Source organism: Haliaeetus albicilla, chromosome 12 (assembly GCF_947461875.1).
Source record: "Haliaeetus albicilla chromosome 12, bHalAlb1.1, whole genome shotgun sequence".
In the NCBI taxonomy this organism is placed as follows: Eukaryota; Metazoa; Chordata; class Aves; order Accipitriformes; family Accipitridae; genus Haliaeetus; species Haliaeetus albicilla.
Window position 1 is genome coordinate 25,957,008 of NC_091494.1, and position 26,535 is coordinate 25,983,542.

Consider the following 26,535-nt stretch of genomic DNA (forward strand, 5'->3'; position numbering starts at 1 on the left):
CCGTTCGGGGATGTCCCAAATAGCACAACTTGGTATGGTATGTGTGCTCTGGGTCGCACAACAAAGGAGCAGCCAAGCAGCTGGCTGCTTTCCAATGGCCACACTCCACCCCAAGTATTTTTGGGGATGAGAAAATTATCCTTTGGCTATTTTTTAGCCTGCTTTTCTTAGTATGTATTTGACATGGCCTCTGTGTTCAGAGTGACAGGACACCTCATGAGCGGGTGCTGTGCTGGCCTTTGCAGACAGACGCGAGCGCTGGCAAGCAGCGGGATGCCCATCAGGGACTGGAACAGTGACCAGGAATGTCAAAATTGCAGCCCATTCGGAGTGGCTCTGATGAAGGTTAATGCATGTTGCCACCACCTTTGAGGTCAGCACTGGGCTCACTTTAGCAGTCCTATAAATAGATGCCCAAGGTTGACCGAGAAGAGGATTTGGCTCTGGTGGATCTTGTTTAGCATTCCCAAGAGAGGAAGGCAGATTCTTTTCCTTTTTCTCTTCCAGCCTCTAACCTTGAGTCGGTTTCTGTGGGAAACATTAGTGGCATTTGCTGAAAGAGCTGCCACTGTGAGCCAGATGTCTTGCTGGGTCACACAAACCATATGTACATGTTTCTTCAACCTGCAAACCCAGACCTAATCCCACTAAAGACTCAAATTAATTTCTCACTGGCAAAACTAGGGAAAAAACCCAAACAAACCTTGAGCCTAATTGCTTGAAAACAGTAGGACACCTAGTGGATTTATAGGGAATATCTCTGGGATTATGAGCAACATTCAGTCATTTTCTTGGCAAAACCATCTATGAATATATTTATAGCAAAATCATGGAAATATCAGGGTTTCTATTTAATGAATTAATCTTGTTATAGCTGTTACACCCTCCAGTTTGTCTGAAGAAGTTATTGCACCCTATAAAAACCCAATGAGTATTGCCCGAATGACTTGAAAAAAAATATTATGGGGAACTGGGTGGTTCCCAAGGTCTGGGAATAGGAGGAAGGGTATTCTGCCAGATCAAAGCCATCCCAGTTGTTCCATCTGACAGCTCTCTAATGATCTTAATGAGCAAAGTTTTATAGTCTCAGCCTGGCTCCCTGGATAATTGTACAGCTTTGCAACAAGCATTGCCATGCTAAGCACAGCCAGCCAGCTCCGTTGGTTGTTTCAGCACTGAATGAATTGGCCACAGAAATCAAACTGCCTTCTTCATTTCCCAGGGCTGATCTTTTGAATCCAAATTAGAAGATGATGGGACATGTGATAATGCTTGCACTGCTGTCGTTGACATTGTATTTGTCTGGTAGCGACACCAACACCAAGCAGATTTTGACTAGATAGGAAATAAAACTCTGTGGCAGGGTGTAGTAAGAGGGAGAAGATTTTGAGCCATGTTTCGGAAATTATATCTTGGCCAGCAATTATCCTGGAGCTGCCAGTATTATCTTGCTAATATGTCTCTGGAGGCAGCAGACACAGACAATGAGATGTGTGTTGAGTCCAAAATGGATGCAGGAAACTGATGACTTCATTTTGACAGTCATCACAAGAAACACCATGTCATCGAGTCTGTTGCGTTTGATTTCTGTTCCCGAAGCATACTGAAAACTTTCCTTCCTTTCTGCTTACCATAATACTGTCCTAGTGAAAAAAATGTCTCCAGAATATGGTTAATTCTAGAGCTGCTCCCTTCCCACTCTTTCTTCAGTGCTGCAGAGAGCCCTAGAGAACAGTAGAACCAGGATGAGGTTTGATTTTGGATAGGTCCCTGTTCAGATCCAGGTCCTTTTTTATTCCAACTCCAGGGTTAGGAAAGAAAAGGCTGATATAGAAAATAATTTTGATTTGGTCCATTTCTTCTTTTATATATTCATTTTTCCTAGAGCTGTAGAACTAGAAAAAGAATATAGCAGATGCTGGAATTCAAGTGAGGTATCTACAGAAAAATTCCTATCGACTCCATGCATTTTCATTACTCCTACCTCTGGCATAGAATTACCTGAAAAATAGAACTCCTCGTACATCATAGGCTCTTTATTTTGGTTCAGGGTTCTAAAAAGAGAGTGGTTTTTTTTTTATTTTGATGGATGGATTTTATAGTTGCATGTCAAACTGGGGGTAGTAAGTGCTAAGAGTATGCTTTTCTCTAATTTAGCAGCCGGATTGGAAAGCTTGAACTATCTCTGCATAATTGCAATGATTCATGGATTGTTAGAAAATTGCAAAGTATTGATTGGATTTCCCCCTTAGGAAATATTTCTCTTCTGACAAAACAGAGTAGGTTCTGGGGCTTCGCTTTTGTCCTTCCTGCCTTCTGCCCCAGGGAAGTCAGTGGCTCCTTTCATCTGGGAAATGGGAATTTGGGTCAACCGCCATTCAAGGACGATTTTGAATTATTGCGATTTCCAATTTCAAATCTTTCCCTGAGCTTTGCAAAGTGATGGGCCTTGCAAACTGTGAACAGGGATTTCAGAGCCAGAAAAGCTGGGACCAGCAGCAAATACTGGCCATCCCTGTTTCACATTCTTCTATTTCCATGTCAAATACGACCAGTGTGTTCTGCAGAGAGACCTTGACCTTGTTGTGGGAATGCTACAGCCATCAAAGATGGTGGCAAATTTTCCCCTTTATTAGGCCAGGATTTCTCTCAGGGTTTCAGGAGTCGGTGGCAGGAGGGAAGTGGGAGAATAAAGTGAGAATCAGGTGTGGGGAGAGCCTGATGCACAGTGCCTGGGGCTGAGCAGCTCGGAGCTGATGACCTGATGACCTGACGCACATCTGCACGTTAATGGTGCTGCCGAGGCAAAAGCTGGGGCCTTTTTGGCAGCTGCTGTATGAATTTCCAGAACAGAACCATAAATACGCAGTTATGAGTGTGACCTCTGCTTCTTTTCTTCGCTAAATTGAACATCCAAGGGCCAGCTGAGTATCATTCCTTGTCTCTGCTCCAGTTGCTTGAAACGTGCTGCCTCCGCAAATGGTTGTGCCTAAGTATAAACTGAAGAATTACGAGAGTGCACTAATTCAAGGTTTGCAATGAATTTAGTGTTCCCGCAAGGATGACACTAATGGCAATTAATGCAGCAGAAATGCCAGTGCTGAATGACTGTTCTCACATTAAAAGCTGTCAGTCGAAAAGCGCACAGTTCTCTGTTATTTCAGGCCTGACCTCTGCTTTTTGGCCATGTTTCATATGCACGGGAAGTGTCCCAGGCCATCCTGTAACTACAGCAGCATGCTCCGGCAGGGGACACAAAGAAAGAGCAGAGCAGCAAAAAACAGTCTGCGCTGACAGTTATGTTTCCTGAGGGTTTGTATATTCTCATCTGGGGCTTGCTTGAACAGGAACAAAATTAACCCAGGTCTGAACAGAATATAAGACTTTAATTTCTGCAGCTCCCTGCTAGTCCAATGCTATCCTCATGCCCTGCTGTCTGTTGATTCTTGTTTAGATGCAAAGTTCTTTCTGCTGTTTCAGATTTTTTCACCATGAAGAACCTGATTATAAATGATCAAATGCATTTAAACAGGCTTAGCTAGAAATAACCTCTGCTGCTGCTCATATACGTGGCAATATGCAGAAATTTTCATGTTACAATGCATGATTGGTAAAAATGCCTCTGCTTTGTAATGTCTTAAGCTCAACAAGTGATAGTGGTACAGCAATGTAGGGACCGTGATTTTTAGCTGAACCAGAAAGACAATGTCCTCATTTTGTGCCCTGAAGTCTTGCGCAGAATAAGCCAGTTCCAGATGAAGAACATCTGCAATTTGGTGTAGGAGGAAGTAGTGCTTATGCATATGAAAAATGTAAATAAAGGGTGTTTCCAGGCTCACAAACAAAATGCAAAACACAAAAAGGAGAACAGCTCTTACAGAAGAATAACTGTGTTATTTTTATATTTTTAGAACTAATACCAATTCTGGAGGATGAAACCAAGCCTGAGAAACATCAAGTGAAAATTAATAGCTTTTTAACAACAAAGTTCAATGGAGAACTGCAAATAGGATGCGAGATGTAAACCTTAACTACAGAGTTATAAATATACCCCAGCGTCTACACATACAGGTATTTGTTACCAATTTTAATGCACTACTCAATGCAGTAGGATTCAGAAGGGTGAAAGGAGCAGGATGAGCATTTTCAGATGCAAGATTTTGGGTGTTCTGGGTTCATGTGGAGATGAAAAGGATGAATCCAAAGATGACGCAGACTCCTACAGACCTTGCCACTACACTACCGGAGTGCCTTCTGCTCCTGCGAGGTTCTGGCCTTACAATACCCTTCCGGAACTGGTGCATGAAATGATTCCCACAGAACATGCAGAAAACAGGGTCCTGGGGATGCAAAGCCCCAAACGCTCGGCGGGTTTTGTGCACCTGCAAGAAGCTGGAGGTGTACGATCTGCCAGGGCATGCCGGAGGCTGGTGGCAGGACGTGGAGTGAGCCCAGACGCCGATGCTCCGACCTCACCCGTGTGTCTGTGGAGAGCCCAGCGCCGTACTCCTCTGGTGTGACACGCTGTGGCCACACGTCACGTGTCTTTGTTATTAGCACTTTGTTTTCCCTGCCCAGAAACTCCAAAGCAGTGTGAACTATTTATTTTTAAACACAGAGCATCACGTTATGGTTTGTTATCATCCCAGCAGACAGTAACCGATGCACAGCATTGCTGCTGATGCCCGGGGGTTACTTTCCATGCGCAGCAACTGACTGCAGGGATGGCGAACATACCACTGCTGCTAATGGCAAGCTGGTGGAAAAAGAGCAGTTTTAAGGGCTTTGGTTTAATCATCTGGACACAAGCGCTATTTTTATCCTCTTCTATTTAGGTCTTGAGCCTGCGCCAAGGGAAGCTGATGACAAAGCTGGGGTCTCCCACAGCACAGGGGCAGATGAGGGGGCTTGCTTTTCGGGAGGGGAGAAGCGGGGTAGGCAGTGGCATGGCGGTGGGAAGGGGCCCCCGCTCAAGGGCCCTTTGCACCTCATGAGGCGAAGGAGCTCGTTGGCACCTCCGACGCCTCCACCACGAGGTCCGCCGGCTTCGCACGCCCCTCTCAGCCCAGCTCTGTGAGACCTGGGGCGCTTCCCGCCGACCCACCCCAAGCTCCACCGTGGCTGCGGGCAGCTCTGGGGTGGAAGCCATCTCCTGCCCGTGTAGGCAGGAGACGGACACCCACACCCGTGGCTGGGGATAGGGCCGGTGGCCGCCAGCCAGGAGCAGGAGCGAGGTGTGGCTGTTACACCTCCGTGTGTGAAGGAGCCCGGGGAGCGCGGAGTGTGTCTGGCCATAATTTGGGCAGAGAAGGTCGAAAAAAAAGAAAAGAGGTGAGAAAAAAGCTTCAGGTTCCACCGAGATTTGAACTCGGATCGCTGGATTCAGAGTCCAGAGTGCTAACCATTACACCATGGAACCGCTCTGCCCTGTTGTCGCTCGGCCGGCACTAGTCCCTTCCCCGGCACCCCCCGCGCTGCCGCCGCACCCCATCCCCACGGCTGTGACCGTGACCGTGACCGTGACCGTAGGTGGACGACGGGGGCGTGTCCGCGCAGGCTCTGCGGACCGCCCGTCCCGCTCCGCCCCGCCCGCGGCACCGTCCCTTTAAGGCCGGGGTGGGCAGAGTGGCTGCTCTGTCCCGGAAGCAGTTTGGCGCAGTCGCCGCGCTGCCCCGGAAGCGCCTGGCCGTGGGCGGGCGGAGGGCGGAAGCTCTGCGGCGGCTGCAGGGAGGGGTCCGGCTCCCGCTCCCAGTCCTCGGTCTCGGCTCACCCCACCATGGGCACCCGCGACGACGAGTACGACTATCTCTTCAAAGGTAGCGGCCGCGCCGCCTCGTCCCCAGGGCAGCCGGAGGGGTCACCTTCCGGAGGGGGTCCCGGCCTTGGCGGGGGGGGCGGGGAGAGCGGCCTCCTCACGGCGCGACCCCGCGGCGGGGCGGCGGGGCGGGGAGCCGCTCGCCGCCCCGGGGAGGGTGCTCGGGCCCACAGGCGGGTGCCGGTTGCCGCTCCCCTAAGGCGGCCGAGGGGGCGGGCGGAGGACCCCCCGGCCAGCCCCGCGTGGGCCTCGCCCGGTACGAGGCGGGGGGAGCTGCGCTTCCGCGGGCATCGCCAAGGCCGGCTGGGATCTTTTTGGAGGCTGATCGCCGGGGGTGTGCTGGGCGTCGGTGCCCGCCCCGGAGCGCCCTCAGCCCGGAATGTCAGATTCGGGCAGGTTTCCGTAGGGGTGGTCCGGCGTGTCTGCCTCTCGTCCGGGGGTTCCGCTCCGTCAGCGGGCTGAGGCGAGGGCCGGCCTGCTGGGAAGGCGAGCAGAGGTCGTGAGTGAGGATGCCCAGGGTCGATAAGGACTGCTTCCTTTTCCAGCTCTTAAATAAGCCTGTAAAGTAAATGAGTGGGATGCTCCCCGTTGGTAGATGATGCAGCTAATTTAATAACGTGGTGTTACTTGCTGCCTTCTGTGTTCTGAGCCCTTCGCCGGGGTGAACGTAACCGCTGTTTCACACCCAGCGGTCTCTCCGGGCACCCAGCAGAGAAGGGCAGGAATAGCTGGTCTTCCAGGAGAGCTGCCCCTCCGGTCAGCCTACAGCAGCAAGTTGGGTTAAAATGTTGCAGGTTTTAGTTAACCGCTCAGCTTTCGCTCCCTGCAGAGCAAAATAAGGGCCTGCTGTAAAGGTTTATAAAGCATGCTGTGAAACATGTACAGAAGTGCTGATGTTTTGAAGTTGACTGTCCAATTTTTTAAATCCTACTGCAAAAGCAAGCAAAGTGTTGTAAAAAGTAGTTGTTTATTGTGATATAGTATTGTAAATTTGAATTTAGGATTTAGAGCATTGCTTGTTATGCTGTAACGGTGAGAGACCCAGTGTTTGTCATCGTGAAACTTAGGTAAAGGAAAATGTCAGTGGCTTTTTTTCTGTACCCTTAAGCTCCTGTAATAACTTTGAGGAATTATGTTTTTTCTTTTGTTGTCCATTTTATCCGAGTGCCACGTGGAGAGTGGCATTACTTCTAACTATAAATCAGTCATCTGTACTGCTATTAAAATCAAATCAGGAAGTACCCAGAAGGGCTCCTCTTCTCAGCTTGCAGCATTGGCAACGGCCTTGCTGACCACTAGTTTAATCGCATCAAGCAATCTTCCTGTAGGTACTTGTGTGTACAAGTTATCAAAACCATTGCATTACTTTTACTTGTTCATGCAATTCTGTCAGTGTGCTTGTAATTAATGTTTTGGCTGTGAAGGCCTGGGAATATCAGTGACACAGAGTTTGTTGGGAGAGGTCCTATCTTATTAGACCTGCTTCCTTATGTAATTGGGAAATAATAAAGTTGGGATCCAGTTATATAGAAAAGGTCGAAGCTAGTTTAATTGTTTGCCCCTCCTAAAGCTTTTTCTGTGTAGACTAGTTTATAGAAGCTGTTGGGAGTGCCGGGAATGCTATAAAAATGGCGTTGAAGATGAGCGATTCAGGCTTTGCAAAGCTAAAGCAGACTGCAGGAAGTTGATGCAATGTCACATAACTGGGATTAATGTGGCAGCTGAAATAACATAACAAATGCAGACTAATACAAATTGTGGAAACTTTTGTAACTTCCCAAAGGTGGTGGTGGTTCCAAACAAGCTGTCACTGCTCTGGAATGATCTTGAAATTATTGCAAGTAGGTCTCTGAAATGAATGTCTCCTTACCAGGCACTGGCCAAAAAGGCAAGAGGTAGGTTAAAAACTCTTGGAAAAGGAAATGAGAACTCGGGGGGGAACATTAAGCCAATGTTTGAATCCGAGACATGAGCATCTTGGGGTTTGAGGGGAAATGTAGGCAGGATGGCCATACCCATTTTGATAGGGATATTGTAGAATTTAAAAGATGGGGAAGGGCATCAAAATAATCAGAGACACCTAATGGATTTGTATCCCTTATACTGAAGTGATGTACAACTTTATCAAAATTAAAACAGCGAGTGAGGGCGAATAGGGAAAGTACTGTTTGTCCTAATTTCTCTGGATATCTGTAATGCTTTTTTTATTGAGCAGCAGGCAAAAACAAACGGATGTAAAGTCCCACAGATGTATATGCAAATTTTGGAGTGGTGCATTGCTGTAAATACTATAACTGGGTTTGAAAGACTGCACAAATTTATAGAGGAAGAAAAATGTCTGTTGGGGCATTTCACTGTGATGGTTACAATGGCAAGTCTGAAGGTATTGCTTGTTTGGAGATGCAAGGGCTTGCTGGGGCAAAGATAAGCCTGTTTGTTCTGTTACACATAATGTTTCTCAGACATTGGTTCCTGACAGTCAGACTGGGTGTTGGTCTGTAAGGACACTTAATCCAGTAGGACAGTTCTGGGTTTATGAACTTGAAGGGACATGGTAGGTTGGTGGGACTGAGTTCAGAGTCTGACTTGGTTTAAAATAATTGGGTGATACTCTCTAGTCTAGCTGTCTTTTCCTACTCTTGAATTAAACTGCCATGCCTCTGTTTGTGTGACACCTCTGGTTTTGTCCTCTCGGCCACTGACAGCAGCTTTATATAAAAATCTGGCTGACTCTGCTGGTGGGTGTAAGCTGAGCCCACCTGTGCTGCTGTACAATAAAATCACAGTACCTGTTACAAAATACCCCTCTCCTGATGCTGTTGCAACACTTCAGCATATGCTAAAGCGTAAGCCTAGCTTGTAAAGAGACAATTCCTGGTAAATTCATCTTGTCCAGCTACACATGCCTTTGTATTCTTCCATACTTTTTGGGTTTAGCTGAGAGCAGTGCCTCCTGTTCCCAGCACTGTACTTGAGGAAACGCAAGACCTATGAAGTCCAGTTTGTAGAAATATTGCTCTAATTTTAATGGGAGGCAAATATAATGGTGATATAAGGATATTACTTCATTACTTAATAAATTAAGCCTGGCTTAAATGTAGGAACTTTTTACTCTTTTTGATTGGAGTGATGTATTTGCAGTAGATGAGTAGTTATCAAAGTAATCCTCGCTTGTAGATGTCTTCTGTGTTTCCTATGGACAGAGCTCAAGGGATTATGTCTGCACTTTGACCGTCTGGAACTCTGGATTTGGGGTCAGGCTTCTCATTTCTGAACATGGACCTGACTTGCAGTGACATTCAGCTCATCGTTAGGGAAAAACTCTAGTTTCAAGCTATCTGCTTGCTTCTTTGCATCACATTCATGTCTCCAACTTTTTTTTCCCTTTGATATTGAAGAAATGCTCTGAATCTGAACAAACTTTTTGGTTTGGGTTTTAGAAAGCACATATTTTTTCTTGTGTGTTTTGTTTACAGAAATTTGTAGGGAAAAGTGTTTGCATGATACCTGTTGGTTTTTGTAATGGTAGCAAGCCCTTTGCCTTCACTGCATTAGATGTGGAGGCACTTTTGTGTTATAATAAACTTGCTGGCTTAGCCATTTTACTACAGAGGTGTTTGGAGGCCCAGTTCTGAGTTATGTACAATACGTACAGCTAACGAATGACCCCTGCCCCAAAGTGCCTTTGAGATGCCAGTTCCCTTTGTGACAGGAAACAGGTGAATAAAATAGGGAGGCACAGGTGAGGAGGAAGATTAATATAAGATATGATCACTTTAGGTTTATCACCAGCTACCTACAAGGTATAGAATCAGGTCATGTTATTCACATTTCCTTTAAACTCCAACTGAAGTGAGCAGGAAGAGGTGTTCATCAGCAGGTTCTTCTGGAGATCACAAAGATATGTCTGGGCTCTTTATTGATATGTCTCTTAATAGCAGAGCTTGATGCAGAGATGAGTGGGTTTAGACATTGTAATTCCCTAGCATTGGTGTACTTTTTTAAAATTGTGTAATATGTGACTTGTGTAATAATTCTTACCATAGACAATATAAGCTAGTGATGCTGGACTTTCCATTTTCAACCTGATTAGGTTGTCAATAACATATTTCATGAGATAATTACAGTATTTTCTGAAAATTCAACTAATTTAGAGGTTTAACAGAAATAAAAATTGGGTGAGCTGGAATGTTGGTGAAAAATTAATAATCCTTTCTTGATGGAGTTCTCTAAATTGCTTTTCATGCAACTTGGGAAATTAAATTCTTATTTTGGTCTTCTACAGAAATAAAACTGGACTTAAAGAATGAAATTTATACAGTAACATGGACTTCATACTCTTTTTTTCTCTTTTTTTTTTCTTTTTCTCTCCACCAGATGCTTGTCTTAAAGCCTTTGAGGTGGTAAATGCTGTAGGTAATCAAGTGCATTGATTTGAAGCATATAGTTGCAAGTATTGCACTAGCACATCACTAAACCAGTAAAAATGACCTGCCTAGTAGTAGTCACTTGAAGCAGGGTGATTGCTTTCATGACTTTCAGGATGTGCCAATACAAATCTCCCTTGACTGCGAAGCTTTCTAAGGTGCTGCTCCTGTAAGGGAAGTGCTGGTCCAGAGAAAGTTATTGATGGAGGTTTTCAAGAATAGGTCTTGTGGCTGATGTTGCTTAAATGTTTCCTCTAGACCTTCCTCCTTCCAGTGCTGATGTAGTAAAGGAATTTGCTGATGATGCAAGTTGGGTGGTACAGGAGAAAGTCAGAGTACAGTGCTGGAAGGGCTGCGTGCTGATGAGGACTGCAGTCCTCCAGATGAGGTGGGATGCTGGATGTAAGGTTTTATGCCTGGGGACTTATAGGAGTTTGGTAAAGTAAAAGTCTGGCAACCTAAAGCTAGAACAGTTAGGCCTGATCACAGGCAGACTGAGCCATCAAGGTGATATGGTCAGGAAAAAGTAATTGCAGTTCCAGGTATGCCTAGTAGAGATGGAAATATTAAAATCTCCCTGTATCTCAGTTCTTCTCACTGTGTGGAAAAGAAATTGAAAAACTTGTAGGGAAGATGTTTGGGAAGATGTACAGTCTGTTTGTAAGGAAACATTTGAGAAGTTGGCTTAGGCTGGTAGAACAAAGCCGAGAGAAGATGCGTTTGCTTTCTGTAAGTAGCCCAGCATAAACACTACTGGGAGCAGAAACTAATAAGCTAATGGACAATGCTGGCACATGAACACCACCATCAGCTGACAGCTAATTTCTTCTGAAAATTAGAAGGCAATTTCTAACCATTAGGAATGAGTTTCTGGAAGAAAAGCCCAATAAAAATATGTGTGCAGGAACAATTAGCTTTAACATGGAAATAGATAATGTCATTTCCTTCCCAGAAACTGTTTGCCTGGGATAGCTGGAATGGGACTAGCCATCCAGGGTCATTCCTACTATATTTCTATGCCAAGAATATAATACATGGGAACACTGCGTAGCATAAAATATCAAAGTGAAGTGGTTTGATAAGGAAAGCAAAACTAAAATTAATAATACAATCCAAGTGGCTGTTAAAGCTGTTTCAGTTCATAATTGTATTCAAAGAGTGATACTTGCTCAGACTGGCAGAAATGCAGAAAGTGTGAGGAGTCTTAGGCGCCTGCTGACATTCCAAGCTGTTCTTTTGTCTGTGTTCAAGAGGAGCTGCAATGGCCCAGTTAAGTAGAGGAACTAGCTGACTTCAAGGAGGAAGGTCTAATATTTTCCCCTTTTAATTGGAACGTGTTAATCTGGTGCTGGAAACCATTCAGAACATAAGCAGCATGGGATTCAAACAAGGTAAGGGAAAAAAAAAACCTGGCAGAGGAATTAAAATGATCTGTCTGTTGTTAATAACTTAAAGCTGTGCTTTGAAATATGCACTGAACAACAAAAATATGTTTGAGGGGAATACTTAACAGGTATATGATCCATCCTGTTGGGAAAATGAAGCTATGTATGTAGATTGCTTTTCTTGTTTAAAGAAGTTTTTGGCTGCTGCCAAAGGTAATGCTGGGTGGCAGTAGGACTGAGGTGTGTGAAGGGAGTTGACAACTTTTGCCTCCTAGGAACTTGTTTGTAACACATCCCAGTGAATACAGATATGATGTCATCTAAAACTGTGGCCTAAACCTGCCAAAATAGCATTGAAGAACTTATTTGCCAATGAAAGAAGAAAGCTATGGCACTTTGCCAGGTGGTGATGATGCAATTAGGTGCCCTGTCCCCTGCACTAAGTTTATTAAGGTTTAGTGTCTTCTGTGCCAGCAAAGCTGTTCAGCTGTGTCAGGGCAGCTGACACTGAATGGTGCTGACCTGTCATGTAGGAAAGCAGAATCCTATTTGCATTCAGCATATATGCTCGCTGCCTACCTGCACTTGTGATCTTTGTAAACAGAAGTGGTTAACAGAGCCACTCTGTGCTTTATGCAGCTTCTGTAGCTTGGCTGGCTGTGTGCTGAGTCAGCTGGCAGAGGAGGCTGGAAAGATGTTAATTTTGATGAAGTATTCTCCACAAGGCCATGTTTGAAGCTAGTATTTGCTGCAATTTTCATTTTATGGAGGGTGTTTAAAAGGTGCTGCTCTGCCCTTACACTCGGAGAAAATCCCATTTGTCAGAATTGTTTTGCATTATTTAAATAGAAGATGGTGTTCAGAGGGCTGCTGTGTGGTGCAGCAGCAGATGGGAGTATTTGCACTGCTAGACCAAGACTCAGCGGGGGGTTTCTCATGTGATTGAAGTGTGTTTGGTACACTCATTCCTCTGTTGTACCACACAGAATCTTTAATACTGTATTACAGTATCTTAACTGTTAAATGATGTATGTTGTCTATGAGCAAGTATTTCTGTTTTTTTCAAAACAAGCATAGCCACAACTTTTTTTGTCACCTGTGTGTGTACTCTTTTGCTTGGACCAGCCTTGATTCACTGCCAAACTTAAAAGTTATCAGCTTTTCTTCTCAAGGATCTTACTCTTCTTTTTCTTCCATTTCCTTCTGTTACCTGTTCAGTACCTTATCTTCCTTATGGGCATAAGATCATCCCAAGAGGCTCCTGTTGGTGTGACTCAGGGCTGTGAATGTGTTTCACCCAGTGGCCTGCACCTTGGTAGTGAGTTCTAAGTTACACTTAAACTTGCACCTTTCAACTCAGCATTACAGGATATTGCAGTGAATCCTCGTGACGTTTTTCTTCCTGTAGGAACTGGACTTTAAACCTTCTGTCAATCTCTTGTCAAGCATAGCTGAATCCTTCCAATTAGTTTGCTTGGCACTGGTGCTGTGACAAGCCAAGCTGAGCTGGGGAAGGGGGAGTGGATGGTGGTTCTAATTCTGAGGCGCAGTGATACCCTGGCAGTGTTTTAGAGCAGTTTCAGGCTCTGGCCTAAAGTGGCCAGGCGTTACAGCAGCAGTGAGGGACTGTGGAAGAGCAGAGTGCTGTGGCTCAGCTAACATTTTAAACTGTCCATCAGGGTTAGGTGGTTCTTTTTTCCATTCACAAATTTTTCTGCCCCAGTGGGGAGCCTCTTCTGTAAAGGTATGAAGAGTGTAAAACGCAGGCAGAGTCATCTGCCAGCCCTGTGTTCTGGACTTCTTTGGCAAAAGAGATTTCAGTTGTGTGGTGTGGGGTTTTTGTTCTTTTTTTTTTTTTTTTTTTTTTAGTTCTAGTGTTGTTACAAGGATGTGAAATCCAAACCGTTCCCAACTTTTGTGGTGACAGCCATGTTTATTCCTCCTGGAGGAGGAATGTTCTTCCATGTTGGGCAAAGGAGACTGACATGTAACAAGTAAAAGTCAAGTCTAAGGTCTGTTCAAAATGCTGGTGAATATGGCAGCTCTGGGGTGGTGGTTTTGCCATTCATTCCTTCATGCTTCATTCCGGAAAAGAAATGTTTGTTGCAGGTGATTGTCAATGCATTATCTACATCTGGAATCTGATTCTTATGTCATTTTTGTCTTGTAGTTGTACTTATTGGGGACTCTGGAGTAGGCAAGAGTAACCTTCTGTCTCGATTCACTCGCAATGAGTTTAACTTGGAAAGCAAAAGCACCATTGGAGTGGAGTTTGCAACAAGAAGCATTCAAGTTGATGGGAAGACAATAAAGGCTCAGATATGGGACACAGCAGGGCAGGAGCGATACCGAGCTATAACGTCAGCGTAAGTGATAGCTTGTATGGCTGAAGAGAAGCTTTTGCTGAGGAGGGTAATTTTGGGCCCTTCTGATTCCTCAGAAACTGCGAACAGGGGTTGTTTGTATTTTATTGTGTAATATCCACAACCTGTGGTGCAAGGAAGCTTAAATATTATTCAGCCCAGAAACTTGATATAGTGTGTCCCTGCACAAACTGATTTACTTCTCATTGCTCTCATGATACGTAACTGGAGGCATTTCAAGCCTAGAATGCAAGAGCTTTGAGAGACTCATTTCAATGCAAGTGATTGATAAAGTAATATCAGTGTTCATGGAGGTTTTATCAGTGGTAACCTAAGACCAGAAACCCTCCTGTAGCAGCAAGGAAAGACTACTCACTTTGTGTGCTTATTTAATTGGAAAAAAACAGTATAGCAAAAGCTGGATTTAAGTAAAGCTGGAGGTAATTTTGGGGTGGGAGAACACAGCCTGTTTCTTTTTGAATGCATTTACTGTGCCTCTCTCTGGTCTGAAAGGAGACCAGCTGTGGCCTTTTGTAAAGGGAATAGATCAGGTTGACATTTTTATGATCCAGTGAGTCATTCTGAAGTCTCTCTATCACTATGGGCTGTGCCCATACTGCACCCACAGTGATGGGTGGGGGAGGCTTTTCAGGAGTGGATCAGAGGTTGAAGGTGACAGTAGCTCCCCACAGATTCCAGAGTTTCATTTTTTGGGATGCAAGGTTCTCCCCACAAACATGGGGTTTGGCTTACCCCCTAGACTCTGAGCTATCCTGGCTGCTTTGGTGGTCCTGTGGCATAACCCTAGTCTGGATGCTCTACTTCACTGTTTCAAGTACCATGTAGCCTGCTTCTGGATGTATTTTTGTATAGCTGTCTTAGCAATAGCTATTTCCCATTATTACACAGTAACTTGTCACTTTTAATTGCAATGTTTCTTGCTGGTTCTCTAACGTGTCTCTTCACCCACAGGTACTATCGTGGAGCTGTAGGGGCATTATTGGTGTATGACATTGCTAAGCACCTTACTTATGAGAATGTAGAGCGATGGTTGAAAGAGCTGAGAGACCATGCTGACAGCAATATTGTAATCATGCTTGTGGGAAACAAGAGTGACTTGCGCCACCTGAGAGCAGTCCCTACAGATGAGGCCAGAGCTTTTGCAGGTTGGTGAACTCAAAATAATTTCCTAATGCTAACTGTGTGGGGATCTGCCTACCTGGTCTTAGATGCATGAGTGTGCTGGTAGAAGGAAAAAGAGTGATGCTGGTGATATTCTTCAATGTCACATACTGGTGTTTGCCTCTTTTTAATTCAGTCAAAAAGGAAGCCTTGTAGAACATGTATGCGGGTGTAGTTTCAAGAATCAGCCAGAGGGACTTGCAGATTTTAAACTAGATTTATTCTCCTGCAGAAGCAACAATGCATAGGCAAAAATTGTGCCTATGGCTTTGGGTTTGCATTTCTTGTGTGGTGGTAGCTTTGCACCTGTATATTGCCTTCTTTGTACCAACTGATCCGGAGCCCTATACAGATGCCCATGGCTGAACAGACTTTCATTAAACTGGCTTTCTGACTCTTGTTACATAATTAAGATCTGTGTAAGATAATTCTACTTTCTGTAAATCTTGCCTTGTTTTAGGCCAAATTTCTTTAATCCAGGAGTGTAGCTGGGTTTCTTACATAAAGGCTTGCTGTAGCTGCATTTGCAGAGTTTATGGACAGTGAGGATCCCTGCTTGCAGGTGGAGGACTGTCACTCCCCCTGTTAAATAAGCTGCTCTGACATACTAGCAGGTGGGAGGTGAAGAAACTTGATGAGGTTAAAGAAAATCCAGGAAGCTTCCTCACACAATTCTTTAAAGTGCAGCAACTTTTCACTTTCAGTGATGAAGGAGGATGTGCCTCAAAGTAACACAGCACCGGACTGATCCCTGTGCTTGGGGTTGAGTGTAAATTCTAATGCTGGTGTGGGGTGGTGTTGCTTTCAGATCACGTAAGGGGGAAAACCTCCCAACTTTTTATACTTGATACCTGTGCATCTTGTCAGGAACACTACAAATATAATCTAGTACAGCAGTTCTTCCAGATTGAAAACAGATATGTGATGTACCCCTCTAATTATAGTATTTCTGTCCACACAGAAAAGAATGGTTTGTCATTTATCGAGACATCTGCTTTAGACTCTACAAATGTGGAAGCAGCTTTCCAGACTATTCTGACAGGTGAGTCATCTAGTGCTTTGTGTTTCAAGGGGGAAGGGCAGAAGGCTGCTCAGATACGATGCAAATGGGCGTTTCTTTGCCTATAAAGTGTTTAAAACTTTGCTATTTGTAATCATTCTTCACAGCTGTAGGATTTGGAGTCCGGTTTCGAAGTGTCACAGTTGAAAGGCCAGCTTTGAACTCAGGAATGAATCCTTGTTCACTTTGATCTGCCCCAGGTTTCTAGTCAGCTGAGTTTATGTTTCAGTTTCCCATTTGTATAGGGAGTGCCCACGGGAGAGAATTGTCTCATGCAAGCATCAAGTTAAAACAGTTTATCAGAGAAGTCAATCTCGTTTGTTTCCATCTTTAATGGTGACCATAGTTGCCAAGGGAAAAGGGATGAATGGGTAGAGATTCTTCCTTTGAACAATACTGCTACTGGTAGTCTGAGACATGGTGCCTCCTGAGCTGTGGGGTGGTCATTGTCACTGCATTTAATAGTCCTGGCTGGACTTTTGGCCTCTGTAACATATGAAGGCAGCAAGTGCTGTGTTTTTTATGCTCTGTGGATAAAGTACTTCCTTTTTGTTTAAACCCTTTTTTAGATAGGCAAAACTTGTTAAGACTCTGAGACTTTCAACTCCAGCTACCTGGGGGACCTTAACTTAATCCTGGCTTATAACGAATAGGGTAGGAATTCACAAATCGGTGTGGAAATCACTAGCTGTCATGGGACTTCTGTATTTCTGCGTACCCCATCAGCTGTAGCCAGGGCATAGTGGGACACCAGTGGCATGTGTGGTTTTTGAGCTTTTGCCATTCCCAGCTTTGGCAGATGCCTCTCTAAATCTCTAGTCTGGGCCCTCAAAACATCTGAGGGACTCCTCTGTTTTGGTATGTCTCTGTTCTAGGTGCATCAGGCAGTCTCTCTGTTTTGTCCGAGTGGATCCAACGTGTTTCCCAGTTACAAATTTAAATTCCCTCCTTCCCAGTGTAGCATGTTCCAGGCTACGTGATACACTTGGTATGAGCAGTGGCCCTGTTTCTAAACTATGTGTCTCTCTTAATCAGATCTCATTGCTGTGACGTTGGCACCTAATTAGTTTTGAATTTTTTTTCTCTTTGCCAGCTAATTTAGACATTCTTTTAAAAACACCAAAAAGGACTTGTTAACCATACTGGGACACGCGGGTGAGGAGGCAGCTAGGAAGTTATTTAATAAATGTAATAAAAGTATAAATTCTGTATTATTTCTTGAGTTGTTTGAAATGCTTTATGAACACCCTAGCAGTGGAGAGAGTTGTTAGGCTGCTGGATTATTAGCTGCCTATATCCATCTGTTTCCTGCCTTATCCTTAGTTGCAAGAGGTCTCCGATAGGTTCTGGTTCTATTGTGTTTTTTACAGTGTGTTCCTAAGCAGTAGTGCTCCTGTCCATATACTAGTGAAAAAGTAAGTGTGTTCATCTTAGATGAATAAACAGTGCACAGGGGTGCTTGTCATCTTGCTGCTTCATACAATGCTGGAACTAGAACTTGAGTTCATTTCCTGTTTAGCTGAACCATGTGGTTCCCTTTTAACTTCAGTGTAGTCATTTGGTTGTAATTCAACATTGCACAAATTAAAAAAAAAAAAGTTATGTTAGCTTATACCTTTACTCCCTACATGACTAACTACTAATGCCATCAGAGGGTGGATGGCTAAGGAGTGGCTGAATGCAGTGGTATCTGGGATGCCTGCTGGATTTCCCATTTTCTTCATCTACCTAAAGGCAGTCCTGTCAAAAATGCTTGTGAATTTGGGCGTAGATTTTTCAGGAGGAAGACAGGTTTTTTTATTGCTTACTTGTAACTGCTAAAACCTGAAACTTCTTCATTTATGCATGTGTCCTTGGTAGCCCCTCTCCTCTGAGGAGCACCTAGACTGAACTTTGAGGTCAGATTTTGGCCACATGTGCTGTGTGTAATATGGAACAAACAGCCTTGCTGCTTGCTCTTTCAGTTTTCAGTGAGGATCGGGGCTCTTGGATGAAGGTTAGTTAATTAACTTTCATACTTGTTTGGCACCAGCAGTAATAAAACAGAACTGGAAATATATCAGACATTATTTATCCCCACCCAAGGTGGCTGTCAGGCTGTCATAGCCAATACAAACTGGTCACCTAATTGCCCCCGTATCCTGTTGGACCATTCTGTTCTCTAACAGTGCCAGCTGAAGAGGTGGAAAGTTTCCTGCATGCTCTGGGCTGCTTCCTTACTTCGACAGAGCTATGTGACGCTCAGATGATATACTGCTGTTGCCATGGGGAAGCAGTTCACCTCTTGGGCATAGGCTAGGCTGTTTCTTTATCTCTCCTCACATGCTTCCAACAGTACCTTTTATTCCAGAAGTATTTTGGATTCTAATTTGTGGAGGTTTAACTTTTTTTTTCTGGTTTAATTTTTCTGTAAGGGAGAGCAGTCTGTAATGGGATAACAAATGATTAAAACTTGCCCTCAGTGGACTCTGACAGATTGTTGAGGCTGCTGCTTTTCCACAAATGTCAATGTTCCCTGTATGTTGCTCTGACAGTGTTTTGGATAAAGAGCTCTTGGGTATGCAGACAGGATCCTTGTTCAGGAGGGCTTGGTTCAACTGTGCTGGAAGAAACACTTCTGCTGATTAGTGGGCATGTGGCTCGCTCCAGACAGGAGCTCCTGTTTCAGGGAGATAAAGATGAAGTAAATAATGCATTAGCAGCAGGTTGGCTCCATCTCAGCTGTGACTGGCATGCTAAGGACGAATGTTCTGCCAATAAACTTCTCGATAACACTTCACAGCTGGCTTTTTCTGTTAATGATTTGCTTTGAAGGAAAGAGGGGAGCAGTCATCTGAGGAATGTTGTTTTCAGAGTGACCCTGCAGAATCATGGATAGTCTGTATTTGGCAAGGCTGCCTCCAAGCATAGTGCCTGCGGGTGGAATGCTCACTGTCCTTTGAAGAAGGAAGTAGGTAAAGCCAAGAGGCTTTGCCACAGGCTGTGAGTGGAGGTGGCTGACAGCAGAAGGGGCAGGGCATGCTGCTGTACCAGCTCTGCTAGTATTTGCAGTGCTGGGAACTGCACTGCAGAGACATCCCAGGCTGCTCCTGATGCCTTTCATACAGCTGTTTAGATCTCTCCTGAACAGGGTGTTGTGACTAAGGTCTGTAGCAAAACTCCTTTCTTCTCCAGCCCTACTGAAGCTGGTCTGGTTTGGACAGTGTTGGAGACTTCTAAGAGTACTTCCCTTGGAGGTGTACTAGGGTCGCTGTTAAGCTTATCCACACCTAGATTCTCATATTAATCCACTTTGAATAGATGGCTTTGGGCATGGGAAATAGGAATCCATTATAGTTAGCACAGCCTAAGTGATCTGCTGTTGTTACAGGTAGAAGAAGGGGGAGAAAGCTGTTCTTTCCTCTCCCTGTATTATAGAGGACTTTTAGATAGGGGTATATCTTACATCTAGTGGGCTTCCTGTCCTGCTGTGGGTTCCAGATGAGGTTTTGGGGACTCTTTCCTTCTGTGGCTTAGAGTAATGGTCACCATCCAAATTCTTCTGTTGCATGATGTCTAGACTTCAAGGGCTGATTGTTGTGCACACAAAGCTGCTTTGTATCATCTGGCAAATAGGAGAGACTGGTATTATAATCCTAGCCACTCTGAGCATTCACAGCAGGATAAAGCATCCTTAAAGTAAACTGGAGTCTGCCTCCATTCCCTGCCTGGCTTTGTGCTGTCTGTGTTTCCGTACCGCATTCTGCTGCGGTTTCATCTCCAAGAAATCCCATCTCCAAGGAAACAACATCACCAAGCATTAACATAAAAAAATCTAGGGATTTCCTTTTTTCTTAGCTCTGTACACCTGAAAATGAATGAAATGCTAGTGCAGGCTGAGCAGACAAGGACTGGACAAGCTCCTCCTAAGCAGCAATGTCACTTTTTCCCAGCCCTCTTTCAGTGCAAGGCCTGTCTCATGCAGTTACCAATTATGCAGCGATGCATTCTGCTGAATGTGCTCTTAATAAGGTCTCATTCAGTTACTGTACAGAGCATAAAGTGTAGTTTCTTCGTTAAAAAGCGCATGTCTTCATTAGCCTGGCATTCCTCCATGCAGACTGGTTTCAATGTAGGCTTTGCTGCTGGGCATTTTGCCCCAGTGAGACCAGGTTTAAGCTGTTCCTACCTCCCCTTTCACACCAGCACAGCTGTGTGTGGTGAAAGAGTGTGCAGCTGATCCAGGGCAAAGGCAGTTTTTAGCCATTTAGGCTTTCATCTAGGGCAGTACGCTGTGGCTGCACAAAGGTTTGCACTGCAGAGGAGGGAGAAGCAGCAGTGAGCAACAAACTTGAGCCTGCTGCAAGTTGATTCAAGCAGCACAGCTGCTAAGTGTTCTTGTGTGACTGCTGGGGAGGCCGTGGAAGTGGGGATCATAGAAATACGTTCTCATGAGTCCGAAGGCATAGACCCTTTACCAACAGAGAAATCAGTGGTGTTAAGATTGGTTTTAAGGCTTAAGGGCTGTTTACTGAAGATCTTTGCTGGAAGATGATGGTGTTATACAGAGAGCACCCTGTTGTGAGCCCTCATGTACAGGGCTGGAGGAAGTGTGTGACAGCTTGTGTTAGGATCCTAGTATGAATTTGTTCAGGAAGTTCTCTGGAAAACTGAGAACTGCTGCTGCTGGAGGTGCTACTGGAGAGTTTCCAGTAAGGAAGGTGGCAAGAGCTTTCCCCTGTTGAATGGGAACAGGCAGCATTCTGCACTTGGAGGTAAACTGGCTGTCTACCCTGAGCTGGGGCAGGGTAGTAGAGTGGAAAAGTTGTCCTGAAGAATGCAGAGCTCTTCCAGGTGTGCTCCTCCCACCTCAGCACACAGGCACTCTTCTGAACATCACTGAGTGGCCTGCCACAGGGCGACGCTGATTTTTATCTGCTAATTCCCATGTGGGGTTGCAGGTGGCTTTCAAGATCTGATTTCATGGGATTCACTGAACTTCTGAAGTTGTTTGTGTAAGACTGTTGGAAAGAAGGGTGAACGCAAGAAAGGGTGAAATCAGAAAATCCTTTTATGTGTGCAGCTTGTTTGGTTGCCTGAGCGACTTGATCTGTAACTGAATGTGTATGTAAAATCCATTTTTTCTGAACAGTTTATCTAGTCTGAGCTGTCAGTTTGGAGGCGCAACAGGCAGATTCTTTGAAAGCACCACTTGCAAAGGTTAATGTTACTTGTACAGTCCATAGATACAGCACAGTATCTATGCGAGAGATTTTTTTTTTGCCAGCAGTCCCATGGATGCATGCAGCCCTGCTCTTACTCTTCCTGGGGAGCACTTGCCCTCTGTGTTGGCAGCTTAACTCAGTGCAGGCTTGTTGCGTCAAGGGCAAGGTTTTCAAGCCTTGTTTGTCAGGGGCCCTTTTTAGCTCCTCAATGCCATCTCTTCCCATTGTCGTAAAAGCAGGCGCTTAGCTGTGTGATCAGCCCCTGGCAGCAAAGAGGACCCCTCTGCACAAGGTTGCTCAATTTCCAGGACTGAAATGATGTCAGGATGTGCACTAAGCAACAGCTCATTAAAATTCTGAACAAAAGCTACTCACTAATGACAAATTTCTGGTGGAAAAGATGTTTCTTGGTTTGGGGTCGGGCGAGGTGTGTGTTTGGACAGTCATTATCCAGCTGATAAGAGACTTAAGACCTCCAAAAGAACTTGGACCTTTGCTTTGTTTTGCCAGAGTTATTTACCAGCTTTGCTCTTCCCTGCTTTGCTCTGCAGGAGGAGTGAAGTGCAGGCACCCTCGTCTTCTGCAGCCTGGGCTTATCCGAAATCTTATGGCAAGGCAGCGAGCTGGAGCGTGCAAATTGGGTGTGGGCATCGGCTCCCTTCTCTTGGGGGCTCTGCTGCTTGGCAGTGCTGGTGCGTTTGTTGCCAGCACGCTTTTCTGGTGTGCAGAGTAGAAGATGTGATGTTGTCATTTCAGGGTTGGCTTCTTGATTCTGAAAGACTTTCAAACTTTGTTGTTAAAACCGAGGCTTAACAAGCCTTTTTTGTTTGGTTGGGGTTTTTTTTGTTTTAACTTTAATGGGTTTTAAATGCAAATTTGCAAGCAAGTTCCCCATGTTCTATTTTTGGTATCCTTTATTTCCTTTCTGGGTGTGAAGTGCTACACATACTGTACTTTTTCTTCTGTGCAGCTGAAGTGCTTTTGTGGCTACTCCATGAGTTTATGTACAGCACATGCCATCGGTTGCTTACAAATCCCAGAGAAAGAAATTTTGAGTGGTTCTTCTTAATCCTGCTGTTGTCTGTGGATATGTCAGCAAACATGTGACTATTGTCCTTGGAGCCTTAAGAACCATCAGAAGGAATTCATGGGACACATAGTTTCTGATTCCTAGCAAAAAAATTTGTGAATTCTCCCTATTTAACTCTTATCTCAAGGGAAGTAAAACAGTTGTTAAACTAATTTCTTTTGCAAAAATGTATTTTATTTTCTGACTATAGAAAGCATCACAATTGAACTGCTTGTGAAAGCTTCTGTGCATTACCTATATAGTCCCAAAACTATGGGAAATCTTTATCTTTTATGCCTGATTTCCCCCACATTTAATTTTCTGATGGTGTTTTGCTGGTGTACACGTAATGACTAGCTCTTTCTCATCTTCCAGAGATCTATCGTATTGTTTCCCAGAAGCAAATGTCTGACAGACGTGAAAACGATATGTCTCCAAGCAACAATGTGGTTCCCATTCATGTCCCTCCAACCACTGAAAACAAACCAAAGATGCAGTGCTGTCAGAATATATAGAATTGTTCATTCTTTCCTAAAAGGCTGTGTATATTCCCCAGGTCCAAGATTTAAATATATTTGTAATTCTCGTGGTTACTTTTTTGTGTTTAGTTACTGCTTATTCCTTCTGAATTTCTCCATGTCTTAAACACTTTGATTTCAGTGTTTATAAATCGATTGCTTCTATGTGGCTGCAGTATTTTCCCTGGTTCAGTAAATTGTTTGGAACTGAACTGATCTCTTTCCAACATGATGCCCGCTAGTCAGAGCACAAACACCTTTAGTGAGCACTTGAAGATGTTATTCTGCTCCTTGCAAAACAATTACTGTCAGGTTAACTAGGAAAATGTCTCTGGGCAGGATAATCTTTCCTTGTCTTAAGATGTTGTATACTGCATCTAAAGCTTGATGAAACGCCCATTGCTCTGAAGTGCAATTTTAATGTAAGTTAGATGTTTTTGGCTACATCTTCAGATTGTCAAGTTGAGGATTTTTTTAATAGAATATTATGGGGGAGAAAAGAGAATTTCTTGTGAACAAGCAGCAGGGTTCTTGCTACCTGTGAATGAGCTTTTGTGGTTTGGCACCTGCTGCAGAGGAGGTTGTGAAGTGAGGCAGAGCTGCTGGGAGGCTGGCCGGGGAGACACTGGTGGGACTCCATTTGAGGTGCCTCTTGTGAGGAAAGCAAAAGCGCAAGCTGTGTGACTGATGAAGGGTGACTCTAACAGTGGAACTTGCAGCATGTTTTTGTGCTGCCCAGGACTTGGCCTCCACAGTGCTGGTGGTATCAGGATTTGACGATGCCTTTTTTCTTTCATGGTGCACAGACTTGAAGAGTGTTGTCACATATTACATATCACATTTATTAATACATGCCACATATATTAATATAGTCAAATGCTTGAGTTGATGAATCAATAACTTCCACAACCTGGTTTTAGTTTTCAGTTCTGTTTCATCTGGCATTTTTAAATTATTCCAGTGGTTTTTTGTATGTTCTTTAACAAAAACATCTGGAGTAGTTTTCTTACTGGATGTGTTCCTTCTGTGGTCTGTCGCTCCGTACAAATCATCTGTTCGATTACCTTGTTCAGGGATACATGAACTGTGCCTTCTGTCACTGCACTCACTGCGTATCACTCAGTACGTGCTATTCCCAAACAACATGTCATTAATATTAAGATTTGGGGGCTATAGGCACTGAATTTCTACAATATTTAAAAGAACCATTTGTTGTATAAATGCCTACAGTTATTTATACAATTATAGGGAAGTCATTGATTGTAGGGGATGTTTCTCAAACTCTGATATGACCCACTTGGAACATCCAAATCTGGGTAGGCACTACCAGCTGCGTTTTGTACCCAACCTTTCTGTCTTGCGGTGCTCATGATGTGTAAGGCACACGGAAGGCATTGCTGTAGTCGGTCACTTTTTTTAATCCATTTCTCCTCCTAGTATTAGTTCTGAAGATGCTGTTTTGATCTGTTTGTAAATTACTTTGTATTTTATGCATGTACTGTACCTTGATTCATTATTTTTTTAGATTGATTTAAAATATATTCATCCATGATTCTAATAAAGAATTACAGGGGACGACTCAGTATGGTGTTGGGTGCACTTTTTGGGAGAACTGGGATTTGACCTGACGGTTTTTACTTGAAGCTAGTAAGCTTCTTGGAACAGCCTCTGAGAAGATGCTGAAATGGAAGTAGCCCGAGAAAAGGAACTGAAAGGGTTGTGTAATGCAGTTGCCGCCTTCGCTCAGACCAGGCCTGCAGCTTTTTGGGGCTTCTGCAGTTCGTAGCCATGACAGTTTGGCAGCTTCAGGAAGCTTTTATGCTCTGAAAAGCCTGTGGGTTTGCTATAGTCAAACCTCTGAATAGCTTTTACAAACCTGGTTTCTTATTTTTTTGTCCCCGCATTGCCACCAGTAAGAAAATCCTGTGGGACAGCAAACTACTGCCTTCTACTGCAAATGGTTTAAGCTTTTTGATCCCACGTTGGTGTCCTGCTGAAGAAGTGCACCAGCGAGCGTTGTGCATGGTGTCCCTGGCAGCCTCCTGGCCACCTGCTGCAGGCAGCAGCTGCCCACAGAGTGCCTGGGGCAGCACTGGTGGCTCTGGGGGCAAAGGCAATTTAGGGCCTTTTAGCATTGCAGGAGAGTCTGAGGATGAGGTGTAAGACTGGGCCCTTACTTACTGTGGGAGTGTTCTCACAGCACTTTCTCTGGCCGGACTGGAGCCTATTTTGGAATTAACCAAGTTACTGCAGCAGCCAAGTTCCAAATTTGTCAACTGGAAATGCAGGATGAGTTTCACTTCGCTTCCTTTTCTGATTCATGTAAGCAGGCAGCTTGACTCAGCTGTCACGTCAGGTTTGGATTTCGCATGGTTTTATGCAAGATGCTTCCTTCTGCAGCAAATGCCACTGCAACGAAGCCTGCGGGAGCACAAATCGCTGTCTGAGGCTGCCCCTGCCCCACACAGGGTATGCATGTGTGCACGTGCTTCTTCCTTCACCTCGCAACAAACAGTGCTGTGTTTAAGTCCTGGGCAGCTGTGAAATGGCTGCGGGTGCTGTTAGACGAAGTAAGAACTCTAATTTTTTTTTTTTCCTGCCAAACCTTTAAAATTGATAATCATAAAACAGGCCTTAGACAGAAATGCTGTGCAAAATCTGATTTTGTACTTATGAACTGCTGCAACATGGAACATGAAATTCTCATGCAATAATTTGTATAGCCTTCATAGCTATTGACTTCTAAAGCAAAATCAGATGATGTGTGTACGGAGATGTAACTTCTTACCTATTAAAGCCTTTGTCTCGTGGTCTGTGGTTTCGTACTGCTTTTTCCTGACTAAGCACTGCGGTGCTGTGGCAGTGGATCCGGCTGGCCCGGGGCTGGGTGACACTCCTGGGACAAGAAGGTACTTCACAAAGTGCTTTGGGAGAGACAATGCAAGACTTTATTCTGTCTGAACACTGACCCAACTGGGTATTGTTCCCGTTCAGCTGCTGATTAATCATTCTTTTCTGTAATTGGCATTACTTCTGTACTGAAGTGTCTCTTCTCTGCTAACAGGAGACAACTGATTATAACAGATACTGCTTTTGGGCCCTCAAATGAGCTTTTGGAGTTTCTGGGAACTCTGTATAATGCTACAAAATTGGCTTTTGCCAAAAGCTTTTGCTATCATTTACATATTTGAAAGTCCCAACCTTAACACTTACAAAGCTGTTCAGCGAGCATCAGTGGTTCTTGTGTTTGATGGGAGTTGAGGTTCTGGCTCTTAAGCAGGAAGGACATGGAATTGTTCTGATTTAAAGAAATTTTTATTAAGCTAGAATTACTTATTCTATCAGTTCAAACCTGATGGATTTCCAGCCTTAAATAGCTTATTGAGTGTGGCTTGTCAAATAAGAAGATTACATGCTGGGCTTTAGTTAACAAGATTTTTAGAAATACGAAGCACAGATACTGAAAAAGCTTCAACATGTAGCAGTCCGCTGCATTGCCTGGGAGTCGTTAA

At 44.3% G+C, this 26,535-nt stretch overlaps 1 protein-coding gene and 1 non-coding gene across 2 annotated transcripts; one reads left to right on the top strand and one right to left on the bottom strand.

The window, feature by feature from the left end:
* Nucleotides 1-5,347: 5,347 nt before the first annotated feature.
* On the bottom strand, nt 5,348-5,419 carry TRNAQ-CUG (transfer RNA glutamine (anticodon CUG)). The gene has a single exon. It is a non-coding gene; the product is annotated as a tRNA-Gln (tRNA).
* A 238-nt stretch (nt 5,420-5,657) lies between these two features.
* RAB11A (RAB11A, member RAS oncogene family) lies at nt 5,658-24,605 on the top strand. Its single transcript, XM_069798616.1, has 5 exons — nt 5,658-5,816; nt 13,798-13,993; nt 14,963-15,156; nt 16,134-16,214; nt 22,881-24,605. The coding sequence occupies exons 1-5, from the start codon at nt 5,777-5,779 to the stop codon at nt 23,018-23,020; spliced, it is 651 nt and encodes a 216-aa protein (XP_069654717.1). The 5' UTR covers nt 5,658-5,776; the 3' UTR covers nt 23,021-24,605.
* The last annotated feature ends 1,930 nt before the right edge of the window (nt 24,606-26,535 follow it).

Coding starts and splice junctions, on each gene's coding strand:
- RAB11A (XM_069798616.1), top strand. CDS start 5,777: ATGGGCACCCGCGACGACGAGTACGACTATCTCTTCAAAG. Junction 5,817..13,797: donor GTACGACTATCTCTTCAAAG/GTAGCGGCCGCG, acceptor TTTGTCTTGTAG/TTGTACTTATTGGGGACTCT. Junction 13,994..14,962: donor TACCGAGCTATAACGTCAGC/GTAAGTGATAGC, acceptor CTTCACCCACAG/GTACTATCGTGGAGCTGTAG.